Source organism: Dermacentor variabilis, chromosome 8 (assembly GCF_050947875.1).
Source record: "Dermacentor variabilis isolate Ectoservices chromosome 8, ASM5094787v1, whole genome shotgun sequence".
In the NCBI taxonomy this organism is placed as follows: domain Eukaryota; kingdom Metazoa; phylum Arthropoda; class Arachnida; order Ixodida; family Ixodidae; genus Dermacentor; species Dermacentor variabilis.
In genome coordinates this window covers 137,810,455-137,823,036 of record NC_134575.1, presented here as the reverse complement: position 1 = coordinate 137,823,036, position 12,582 = coordinate 137,810,455, and the positions used below count along the sequence as shown (strand labels likewise).

General features: G+C 44.9%; 1 protein-coding gene across 2 annotated transcripts in view; it reads left to right on the top strand.

Annotated features, from left to right (window-relative positions):
• Positions 1-12,582, top strand: part of Ccz1 (vacuolar fusion protein CCZ1) — a 90,895-nt gene that overhangs the window by 57,375 nt on the left and 20,938 nt on the right. For both annotated transcript variants that reach the window (XM_075702917.1, XM_075702918.1), the window contains exon 11: positions 1,621-1,770. In XM_075702917.1, the coding sequence (XP_075559032.1) occupies positions 1,621-1,770 (150 nt within the window). The remainder of the gene's footprint in view (positions 1-1,620; positions 1,771-12,582) is intronic.

Here is a 12,582-nt window from a genome sequence, read left to right as displayed (position 1 = left end):
TTGTTACACGTGATCAGGAAGCAGTTAAGCGAGTGAGCTCAATCGGCAGCCAGATGGAGGAAGGTGGTGGGGAGAGGCAGTGGCCTCCCCGCCATTATAGTTTGCTAAGATCAGCTCTGCCATCCCCTACTTTGATTTTTTCATGCAACCCGGTTTTATCAATTATCGGTTATAACAATGGAATTTTTGTGGCATTTGGATATTGTTATAAGTTGGTTCGACTGTACTTGAGAAAAACAAAAAAACTAGAAAAAAAAACTTGGAAGTTATGAATTTCAAGGTTCATAACTGGGAAATAATAATTACAATATAATTAAAAATGCAAAATTTTTTCGCAAAATCTGGAATGCACCAGCGCGAACCCATGTACGTGCGAGAGGTACCGGAATAGGTATCGGCACATCGTGTGCGGTCTCCAAAGTAAACCTACACGCGAGGACTGAGGAAAATGGTTAGCTTGGCTGCTGCATTATTGCCGATGTGGTGTGAGATTGCGCGACGCAGTGACGTATCTCCAGCGCAATCTTGTCGGCACGTCTGAACCTTGGGATAACTGCCTCCTCTTTCTTGCCATAGGAAGCAGGGACGGCTTGCGCTTCGCTTTCCTGGACGCGCGTTCGGTTTCAAACCTTTTTTTTTTTTAGAGAGGGTCGATTTGCTGCTTACATTCGCAATACGATGAACAATGAAACTGCGTATCAGCGGCTTTCGAAATTACCCACTGCCAGGCCTAGCAGACAAGCTTGCCTGCTAGCCTAGTTACCACAGCAATGGCCAATCAGAAGGTGCCTCTCACCGCATTGGCACACTGAGCCAATAGCAGGGCTGCGTGCATGCGAGCTTTGTCAGACCGGCCCCTAATTGTTTTATGTTTGCATTTTTTATATGTGGCCAGTGTCGGCGGGGATGCGGGGAACTAAAAGGCGGAACTTTGAGCTTTCGAACGATAAAAAGGTGGCAGCGCTCAGCAGCGGGAAAGACGAAAAATAGCTCCGTGAACTCCGGTGTTTCTGCACGATTTTGGGGTCGTTTCTTGCCTTCTGCACTGACAAAATAATTTTTTTCAGACACTTAGGGTACGTTTCGGAGCAAATCCTTTCGATACGGTGTAGATTAGGCATTACAGTTGCCGAAACAAGTAGTTCTCAAAAATAGTTTTTTTTTTTTTCGTTATTTTCGGTTTTTAAGACTTGCATCCTCTCTTAACCTGGGTACCGAATTGAGCACCTCGATGAGGAGGCCATCTTTCTTTGTCTCCCTTCGCTGCTGTCAGGACAGGTAGTGCCATCTGTTATGTAGTATTTTGAAAACGTCAAAGTTCCACGAAGAAAGAAAGTGGTACTTAAATGTTCAGCAACGCGCATGAGATTCGCCGCATTATTTTACATTATGGCAACATTTGTTTCTACTCAGATACCAAGGGTTGTCTCAGGTAACATTTCGGCTTCGAAATGAATTTTAGCTTATAAAGAGTTTTTCCTCTGCTAATGTATTTGATGATTTTCACGTCGTTCATTATAACAACGCTCAACGAAAGAGGCTAGTTGGAAGCTCTTGCTTGCTCAGATATGTGGTGCATTTCCACCGTGACAGCACGCATCCTGATTGGTTGGGTTTCAGCTCCCCGCTGGATGGCCAGAGCAAGTACATCTATTTCAACCGCATGAACCTGGCTCAAAAGTCGACGGTGCACTCGGAGAGGAGAACGGGCATTGTGGTGCCTCCTGAATTGGTTCGCTTCTTGGCTGACATCAACGAGGATCTAAAGCAGTGAGTGTGCCATCACTGGCATTGCTTTTTGCTGGCTATGCATTTGTAATGCGCTATCATCAGCCCTATTTACTCACATAGTAAATATGCTCATAACCCTGCCAAAAACATTGATGATGTGAAGTAGCAGGATTGAATCCCGGCCATGGCGGACGCATATTGATCGGGGCGAAATGTGAAAACACCCATGTACTTAGAATTAGGTGCACATTAAAGAACTCCAGCTGGTCCAAAACTCCGGAGTCCTCCGCTACGGTGCCCCTCGTAATCAGATTCGGGTTTTAGCACATAAAACCCCCATAATTTAATTGTTTTAAAACATTGACGCAAAGCAGGGTGGTGCGTCCAGTAGATGTGTTAAATGTTAAGCTTTTTAAATTCTTTTTGTCTGCTATACTAAGCCTATACTAAGTCTGGAATCAGGAATGGTGCGCTGTCCATACGACGACTTGTCCGACCTGCGTAGAAGCGACTATAAAAGAAGAAAACTTTGTACACAACACCAGTTTTGCAGGCAACAAAACATTGCCAGTCTTTTTTTTCCGTGTATATTGCCAGAACGTATTTCACAGTTTACCTGTTGGCACAAAGACCCAAGTTTTTTTTTTTTTTTATCAATGAATATAGCCATTAACCGGCTTGTCCTGCCAATTTCTCATAAAACATGCACAAGAACATGAAAGTACACCATTCTGCTTCTCAATCAGAATGTCGGAAACAGTATTCAGGATGGCGGACGGGAAGCCTGCCGTGCCTGCAGCGGTCACGAAGTGAAAAGCGCTGGACATGGCAGCGAAGCGAGCAATTTTGATAGGACTGTCCCAAGGTGCTAAAAACTGAGTTGGTGAAGAAGTACTTGTCGAAATCAACCATCTTGGCAATTCTAAAGGAAAAGGAAATGATCACCAGCTCTGATGCTGACTCAATGGACAGAAAACGCTTGCACAAGGCCACCTATGCACACGTAGAGGACGCGCTGCTCAAGTGGTTTGTCGATGCATCGGATCACAACAGGCGGACCAATGATGCTGGGCAAAGCCAAAAACTTTACATTCCTGCTACGTTTTCCTGACTTCTGCCCAGGCATTGGCAGGCTACATCAGTTCAAAGTGTGGCATGGAATTGCGGCATCGATTGTCGGTGAGGCAGCTTCGGCAAGACACTGCCACTTCGCTTGTAAAAACCTAGCCATTGCTGCAAGCTGTGTAGAGCAGGAAGTGTATAACGCAGACAAAACTGTTATTTTATCAGATGAAACGCTCACCATGAAAGGCAACTCATGCACTGGCGGCAAACACAGGAAAGTGCACAGTACACGATTTCTATGCTCTAATATGGACGGCGTCAACCGGTGTGTGCTTTTTGTAATCAGAAAATCAAAGAAGCCGTGTTGCCTTCAGGGCTATGTGCCTCTGTATTACAGGCACGGTACTAAGGCGTGGATGACACGTGATTTATTCGCAGAGTGGAAATGGCGAGCTTGACTACGACATGCAGAAGCAAGGGCTGCATGTGCTGCTCATGCTCCACAACTGCTTAGCGCACCATGCGCGACCTGCTCCGATGGCGGTTACTCTACTTTTCCTGCCGCCCAATACCACTTGTAAAGTGCAGCCGCTTGATTTAGGCATAATACAGTGAAACCTCGTTAAACCGTAGTTGGCAGGAGCTCGGAAAAAGTATGTACTAAACAGTAGTACTGCTTAACTGAAATAGCATATCACCCACTTACTTGTAAAAAATGGAACTCGGAGAGAGTGCTACGAAAGGGCAAAAACATGTAGTATTTATTCACTTCGCATGACAAAAGTCTTATTTTCGTTTGATGCCGCAATGGCCTAGCAGTGCCGACAGTGGCCTCAAATTTACTGAAGCTGCGAGCCAGCTTTTCAGCGAGCCTCCTCTTCTTGGCAAACACTCGCATGACAGATTCCTCTTTGGCATTGCATATTCTCCATGCACGGGTGCAGTAGTGCTGCAAAAGTCGCGGGAGGCCTTTTTCATTGCGGCGTGCTGTTCTCGTCGCGACGATTGCATTCATGAGGCTGACGTAACGCGCAGCTTCTGCCACTGTGGGGCCTGAATCGCCCATGCTGTCGCTTTTTGTGTCGTCCTTAACATTGTCGTTGGCAACACTTCGGCAACAGAGGCAACGATGGTGAAAAGTCCAACCTCGTGGAAGACATCTTTTCACGGTCGCAGCATTGCCGCTGAGCAACTTCTTCGCATCCCAAATGCACTGTATTCATTGTTGTTGTTGTTGCCTCAAAACATCCCTGTCGCGTGCCATCGCCGACTTCTTCGCGCCGCATTCAATAGCACGATGTACAATTTTTCTTCAATGCTGGCATTTTTATTTGGCATTTTTTATCCGAGCTTTGGTATTGTGCGAGTCCTTGCTTGTATGATGCCGAAATGATGTTGATGTGGCTTTATGCACAAACGCACAGGGCCCTTGGAGGCCGTTGTTCCAATATCTGAGGCTTGCTGTTCTGACGGGCTGCCTGATGGGGACAATGCACCGCCGTAATTGCGCAACGAAAAGTGGAAACACTGCGTGTTAACCGACACGTACGCAATAAGCTGGTACGGTTTATGCAGGTACAAAATGCATTAGGTTCAATGGCCACTGAGTCGGGGATTGGACTTCACTACTTTTTTAAACGAAACTACTGTTTAAGCGGGTACGATTTAACGAAGTATTACTGTACATGCCTTTAAGGCATCGTATAGGTGCTGCTTTGTGGAGTGCTTGCTCATAACTGTTGACTGCCCGGCTGCCAACTTGCTGCTTTGAGTTTGTATGCAGTCGTTGAGATGGTGAAGGCGGTCTGGGTGGAGGTGACGGCTGCGTGCATATGGAACTGTTTCTGTAAGGCCGGCTTCATCAATGTAATACCTGATGCAGAGCTAGGTGCTTCCGAAAAGGATCAGTCTGGCGGCAATTTGGGGCAGCGCATGTCGACTGCAACCTTGGGTGCTGCGACATTGGTTGGGAGGACGTTATTTCTGCTGGAGACGACGCTGATATTGTGGAACCGTGCACGGATGAGAGCATAGTTTGTGAAGTGTGAGCCGAGAGCAACATGTAGGAACGGGATTACGATGAAACTTTGGAGCCAGCACTCGCGAGCGCACCTGTAACGGCAGGCTACATAGAGGGCCTCAGGCAACTTCTCTATGCCAAGGGCCTCAGCAAAGAACAGTCTTCTGCTTTAAATAAACTGGAGATTGTCCTCATCAAATCTACACTGCAGAAGCAGACAAGCATCATGGACCTTTGTGCAAAGAAATAAATTTTTTGTTTTGACTAGCAACTTCTTTTAGCTGTGGTCCACTTACTATGAACTTCGGGATATAACGAACAGACGCCGCATGACGCTCAGGTTCGTTATAAGTGAGCTCAACTGTATTCCCCACCTAATTACCACCCCATCTCTATAACAAGTGTCCCCTGTAAAATCATGGAGCAATTTTATGTTTGATCTATGGCCCTACCCGTAGCTTTCTGCTATATTGCACGTTTGTTCGCTTTTTGGAAGGGTTCTTCAAGATTTGTGTGAATTTTACAGCACACACAGCACTCATGGGGGGGTGTGAATAGTTGATCGAAGTGTCGCTGTTCCATTCATGACGGCACCCTCAGAACGGTGGCGCTTGCAGGGAATATAGATAATTCATGGAAGAGCAGTTTGACACGTTCGACTTGACTGCCAGCCATGGGCTACTTTCGTGCTTCTTCAATCGTCATGAGTGCTCCAGGTCCGCTAAACGTTCAGTGCTCGTTCACAGCAGCGTTCAGAGGGCTGCCATCCTTTATGCCTAAAAAACAACTAACTGCGCAGCAGGCTGCAAGCTCAATGTTCCTGAACAAGTGGTGCGAGAGTGGCAACTGCAGCGAAGCAGAATTTTCACCTGTGACGGCAAGCGAAGAGGTTTCCACAGGCCAAGTCGAGATGCTTTCCGGAACTGGAGGCTAAGCTTGTGGTTTACGTCGCTGAAATGCGTAATCGGTCCCTGCCAGTGACGTGTGACATAGTCATGAAACAAGCCCTTTGCTTCACCTTCTAAGGACCTGCTCCGCCATGAATACGAGTAACTGGCGACAGAAGATCGCAAACTTACGCCAACTGGATGTGTCAAAAGAGCCTCCTTGACGGCTGCGTGTGGTTGGGTGCTTTCGGCGTGGGCGGCTGTTCCACAAGATGTCATGGTGTAGTCATTTGCCAAATACAGAATTTCACTGGACGACGACATGCTGTGGGACCATAGCAGCAATGACGATGGCAGGACTAGTGGGGATGATGGCACAAGTGAAGACGAGGAATCCAGTGGCCATGCCAGCTACTAATAAATTTTCGTTACGGAATGCATCCTCGGGTATGCCCTTCTTTTTTCTTTCGTCTTTTCTTTTCTGTCACATGCAATATGGGAAGGTAGAATTATATTCGAGTCAACTTACAATCCTGTATATACGGTAACAACTGCAAAGAAGGGTCACGTGTGGCAAGTGACATACAAGCTCTGCTGAGCCATTGCTTTGGTGGCCCTAAAAGGTGCCTTCTAAAGAATGCGGGAAGGTTGTCGCGGCAGCATCTCAGCTTGAGAAATCCAGAAGAAACACTGTGACGTGATCGCCATAAGCATCTTGCCACGTACTTCCCACTGGCTTGCACGAGAAAACCACATATCCGTCAGCCTTGCTTGCTTTACGCAAAGCTTGCCGACATCCTTCTCCAAGGCATCCAGGTGCTCCACGTAGTGAAGCGGAAGGTCCCTCGTAAAAACGAGCCCATCAGGGACTGAATCATATACAGGACCTCCCGCGGGGACAGTGTTGAGGTAGCCTGCCCTCCCGCGTCAGTGCTGCCGTCGTGGCTGTCACTGTTGCTATCTGATGCAAGCACGTTCGCAACAATCGCCTCATCGGTTATAAGCACTTAGTTTACAAATCTATAGCAGTGCTCTTTCTTTTCACCAGCGATGTCATGCATTGCCAATGATCAGCGGGCAGATCTGTCGCGGAAGGTGATTGTTTCAGAACACAGCTCTTGGAGCACTGCTGGAAGTGTTGTCAGTGCAGTTGGCGTGGTGCATTCGTGTTTCAGAGGGTGGTGCGGCACAGAGCTATGGGCGGAGCCCATTCGTGTTCGGAGGAGTGGAAGGACAACGGAAGAGATGTGTGCGAGGCTGGCATGTATATCTCACGGAGAGAAACGAGTGGCGGCAGTTGCAGTGATGGGCGATCATGCAGCGGCTCTCATTTCACTTTTTTCTTTTTGAGGATTTCGCATTCCATTACCTTTCGGCATGGACATCCAGCAGCCAGATTGTATCGTTATAACTGATAATGCAGCGTGGGGACATTGTAGTAAGCGGGCGTATTTCCCCATAGAAAACATACAAAAGTTGACAGTGCAGCAGCTTTTCATTGTTATAACCGATATATTGTTAAAATCGGTATCATTATAAGCGGGTTCGACTGTATATACAGTGCAGTCCAATTATAACAATACCACATATAACAATATATCGGCTATAGTGATGATTTGACTTCAGAGTATCAATTTATGCATTAGGGCTATGAAAAAAAAGACTATATTAATGATATGTTATTCACCGCGTATCGGATATAACAATCGAAATTCTGCCTTTTGGGTGACATTTTCCATGCACAATAATTGCCTGCCATAGAGTTTCCTACTATACTTACTAGAGGGAACTCTGGCGCTGCATTCGTTGTACCACCATGGAAATGATGGGAAGTACATAGATTTGCCTGATCTTCGTGCTTGCGGATTCAAACGTTCTTGTGGTTTTGTATATTACGGTATATAAGCCTTAGCGTCGTAAATGTCAAGGTAATCTATGCTATTCGAAGTGCAGAAGATGCCGCGAACATGCACAATTGCTATTAATTGCAACAATTCAGCTGTTCAAGTGGCCAAATCGAAACGTGCCAAGGGTCTCAAGGCACTGGCATGCCCGCAATAAATTCATAAAGGCGTTTCGTTCGCTTGACGATACATGCATACGTGGCTTAATGGTTTCAATGCCAGGCTTCTGTGCTAGAGTTCCTTTGTTCGAATCCTGTCCTCGGACAATTTTAATCATGTTGATTTATTTATTTATTATGCAGTACATTGTTGAAAATGACGAGTTTACAAAGTCACAAAGCTGTTTGAAGCCAAAAAGACGAAGTTTAGGCAAATCCATGTACTTCCCATAATTCCCATGCTGGTACAACCGTTCTCAGTGCAGCTTCCATAGACACTAGTCCAGAGTTCCCTCTAGTAATTATTGTATGAAACTCTATTCCGCCAGCGTGCCGATTGGAGCATCACAAGTTGGCGCGGCATGCCACACAATGGCGCCAGCTGCTTTGCATCCGTGAAGCAGCTGGTGCTTACTGCGTGTGCTTTGCTATCGGGAATATTGCTTTGGTAGGAAAGTGAGAATGTGGCTGCATGGTTGAACATGTGCAAAAACATAGCATACCTTAAGTCTGTGTGGCATTGATTGCTTTTAAAACATTGGTCAGAATTTGCGGCATTTTAAGGATGTAGATACTGTGCGTACTGGTTTTTGCTAGAAGGCACGTGCTCTGTATTATTATAGTATTATAGTATTTGCTTAGAAAAAGCCGTGCAATACATGTTAGAAAACGTGCAGTGTGCGGGAGGTCCCTCAAGGCAGACCAGGGGATGGATGAGAATGGAGAGGGAATCAAATCAATAGGCACACACTGTGATGTCGATGCTAGGCTGACGAAAATTGAGGCTTTCCAGGATGAGCTTGTCAAACAGGGCGAAGAGCTCAAAAATGAGATGGAGCGTAATGCACGGAAGGTAGTGGAAAAAAGACTTCAAGCAGCCAAGGAAAAGCTGAACAGGGCCACCATTGTGAATGATAATGGTCATGACAATGGAACGCAGTGGTGGGTTTCAACGAGACGGGATCTACTTCAATTACATGCTAGCACAAGAAGTGGTCTATCGACTTGCTGGTCGCGCTGTGGCTTTCTTAGGGGGCCCACAGGTGCTCAGGAGGCCAGAGTAGGTAGTAATGAAGGTTCCCTAAGGGAACCTCAGTATAGCATCGCAGCCAGTAACAGAAAAAGGAGGAAAGCAAGAAAGAGAGCTCACCATGCAATAGGCTACATAAACATGCAGGGCGGCCAAAGAAAGGGAAAGTGGGCAGAGATTGAAAAGCAGTTAAATAGAGAACAAATAGTGGTGTATGCGGTTACGGAAACGCACCTTAGAGACTCGGAAGAGCCGCCAGTGATTGAGAATTATGTTTGGGAAGGGTGCAACAGAACTAAGTTGGAAAGAAAGGGAGGAGGAGTCGAAATACTCATCCATCATGGAGCCAAATGGGAAAGAGTAAATTCAAAATGTCAAGAGCATCTTTGGTTACCAGGTACAATGAGTGGGGAAAAAACTTGGCTAAGCGTTACTTATCTGTGGACTGGAAATAATTGCACAGCGGAGAATAAAGAGTTAGTGGATGCATTAGTGCTGATATTAAGAGTTTCGGGAATGATGCTGAAATTATCCTATAAGGTGATATGAATGCCGACATACAGGATTTAGATGACTATACCGACAACAACGGGAACGCAGTGCTAGACCTTTGTGAGCAACATAACCTCGTTAGCGTGAATACAGGGCCTAAGTGTGAAGGGCAGATCACGTAGGAAGTGGGAAATTGGCAATCGACCATTGATTACTGTCTGATGACTGAAGTATTTCATGATAAGTTGAGAGAAATAGTCATTGACGAGGAATTGTATACAGCATAGGGAGTGACCATAAACAGATCATTTTGAAAATGGGATATGTAGTTGGGAAAGAGAGCAAGGAGAGCAAAATGGCCAGTCCAAATTTGAACGCTGAACAAATAGCAAATATAGTCACAAGAGCCGAGCAAGAACTTTGCAAATGGCCAAGTAAAGAGTGGTAAAGTGAGCTTCTAAGCGTAATAACGACAGATACGGAAAGAGGAACAACACGTTCGTTGGAAAGGAAAAAAGAAACCGAAAAGCTGGTGGAACAGGGAGATACGAGAAGCGATTGCAGAATGACAGAAATCATCTCTAGAGCACAGGCAGGCAAAGAAGGCACAGTTGCCGCAGGATGAAGTGGCCAATAAATGGGAAATATACCGGGAGAAAAAGTCTGTTGTTCAAATACTGGTGCAAGCAAAGATAAAAGGTGAAAGTGAACGATGGTTGTCAGAAATACATGAGCAAAAGAAGGCTGCACCTAGAATATTTTGGAACCACATAAAATTATTAGGCAGGAAGTCAACAACAATACAACAAAACATCCTAGACGAAGATGGAAACAAACTGGAAGGGGAAGTGGCATTAAATTACTGATGAAAAATAACAGCCGAATCTTTCCAAGGCAATGACAAGGTTATAAAGAAATGAGGTATATAAAAATAAGGATATACTAGCTTACTATATCCGTATTATATTGGCATCGTGGTAGTATCGCTGGTTTCGTGCATCGACTCACGCTACGTTACCATGCAAGCTCGTTTTCTGCAATTAATTATTTTTCTCAATTAGCTATTTCTTTAGCGAACGTCACACTTGGAAAAAAAGATAGCATATCCTTAGCTGATCAGCAAATATATATAACAGCGCAAGATCTGCATGCTTGGGGTGATGCCTGTCACCGGCGAAAGATGCCGAGAGCGAGTGAGGCTATACTAATTCAGGTACAGCCAAATTAGGAAGGCCCACAAGCTTCAACAAGACACTCCTTCACCAGACACTCCTTCACCAGACACTCCTTCACTCCTCTCTGGTGCAGTATTCAGCCACCCCCTCCCACATGGCTCACTCAATTACCCAATGGCCCTCAGTCCCCAGCAGCTGCAGAGCACCTGACCAAAGCGGCAGTCAGACCTGTAACGCAGCAGAGGGTGCTAAGAATCTCTGGGTCCGGACAGGCCACCAATGGAAGCTGACCCTTGCAACGTTTAATACTGGAACCCTCTCGAGTCAAGGTAGCTTAGCAGGACTCTTCGAGGAATTATCAGACATTGTTTATCAGATTAGAAGAACTGGTGTGGCTTATACATTGCTGAATAATGGACATGTCCTCTGCTATAGTGGTCTCCTAGATAAGAAGCAATACGGGGTAGGATTCCTAATTCATAAGGTTATAGTGGGCAACATTGACGAATTCTACAGCATTAATGAGAGGGTAGTTGTTGTCGTAGTCAAACTTAATAAGAGGTATAGATTAAAGGTAGTACAAGCCTACACTCCAACATCCAGTTACGATGATGAGGAAGTAGATCAGTTTTATGAAGATGTTGAATTAGTGATGAGAAAAGAGCAAGCTCAGTATACTGTAGTAATGGGCAACTTCAGTGCAAAAGTGGGGAAAAGGCAGGCTGGTGAACAAAAAATTAGCAACTACAGGGTCGATTTTAGGAATGCTAGAGGAAAGATGCTGATAGAATTCGCAGAAAGGAACAAGCTTCGAATAATGAACACCTTTTTCAGGAAGCGTAGCAACAGGAAGTGGACCTGAAAAAGCCCTAATAATGAAACAAGAAATGAAATTGACTTCATACTTTCTGCTGATCCCAGCATAGTGCAGTATGTAGAAGTAATAGGTAGGGTAAAGTGCAGTGATCATAGGTTACTCAGTGCTAGGATGCACCTCAATTTGAAGAGAGGAAGAGCTATATTTGTCAAGAAGAAACAGGTCAACGTAGAGGAAGTAACGGTAAAAGAAGACAAATTCAGGCTGGTACTTGCAAATAAATATGCAGCCTTAGAACACAGAGATGATGATGAGATAGAGCTAATGAATGAAACTGTAACTAAGTTGGCTTCAGAGGCAGCAATTGAAGTGGGAGGCAAGGTGCCAAGGCAACCACTAGGCAAGCTCTCCCAAGTAACAAAGGACCTAATAAAGAAATGACAAAAAATGAAAGTGTCCAACTCAAGAGATAATATAGAATTCTCAGAACTGTCAAAACTGATCAACAAAGCGAAAACAAGTGATATTCACAGCTATAACATGAGAAAGACTGAAGAAGCCGTAAAAAATGGACGCAGCCTGAAATCAGTGAGAAAGAAACTTGGCATAGGACAAATCAAGATGTATGCACTAAAAGATAAGGAGGGTAATATCATCAGCAATCTCGAAGATATAGTAAAAGCAGCGGAAGAATTCTATACTGGCCTGTATAGTACCCAGAGGAGTCAGGATACCTCAATTAGAAACAGTAATGAACAGGATACAGAAACTCTTCCTATAACTAGCGATGAAGTCAGAAGGGCCCTCCAAGACATGAAATGAGGAAGAGCGGCAGGAGAAGATGGAATAACAGTTTATTTAATCAAAGATGGAGGAGACATAATGCTTGGAAAACTGGCGGCTCTTTATACAAAGTGTCTATCGACTGCAAGGGTCCCAGAAAACTGGAAAAATGCAAACATTATACTAATCCACAAAAAGGGAAACGTTAAACAATTGAAAAATTATGGGCCCATTAGCTTACTCCCAGTACATATTATATAAAATATTTACCAAAATAATCTCCAATAGAATAAGGGCAGCACTGGACTTTAGTCAACCAAGGGAACAGGCTGGCTTCAGGAAAGGATACTCTACAATGGATCCCATCCATGTCATTAATCAGGTTATCGAGAAATCTGCAGAGTACAATAAGCCTCTCTATATGGCTTTGATAGATTACGAAAAGGTGTTTGATTCAATAGGGATACCAACAGTCATACAGGTATTACGTAATCAAGGAGTACAGAACACTCATATAAAT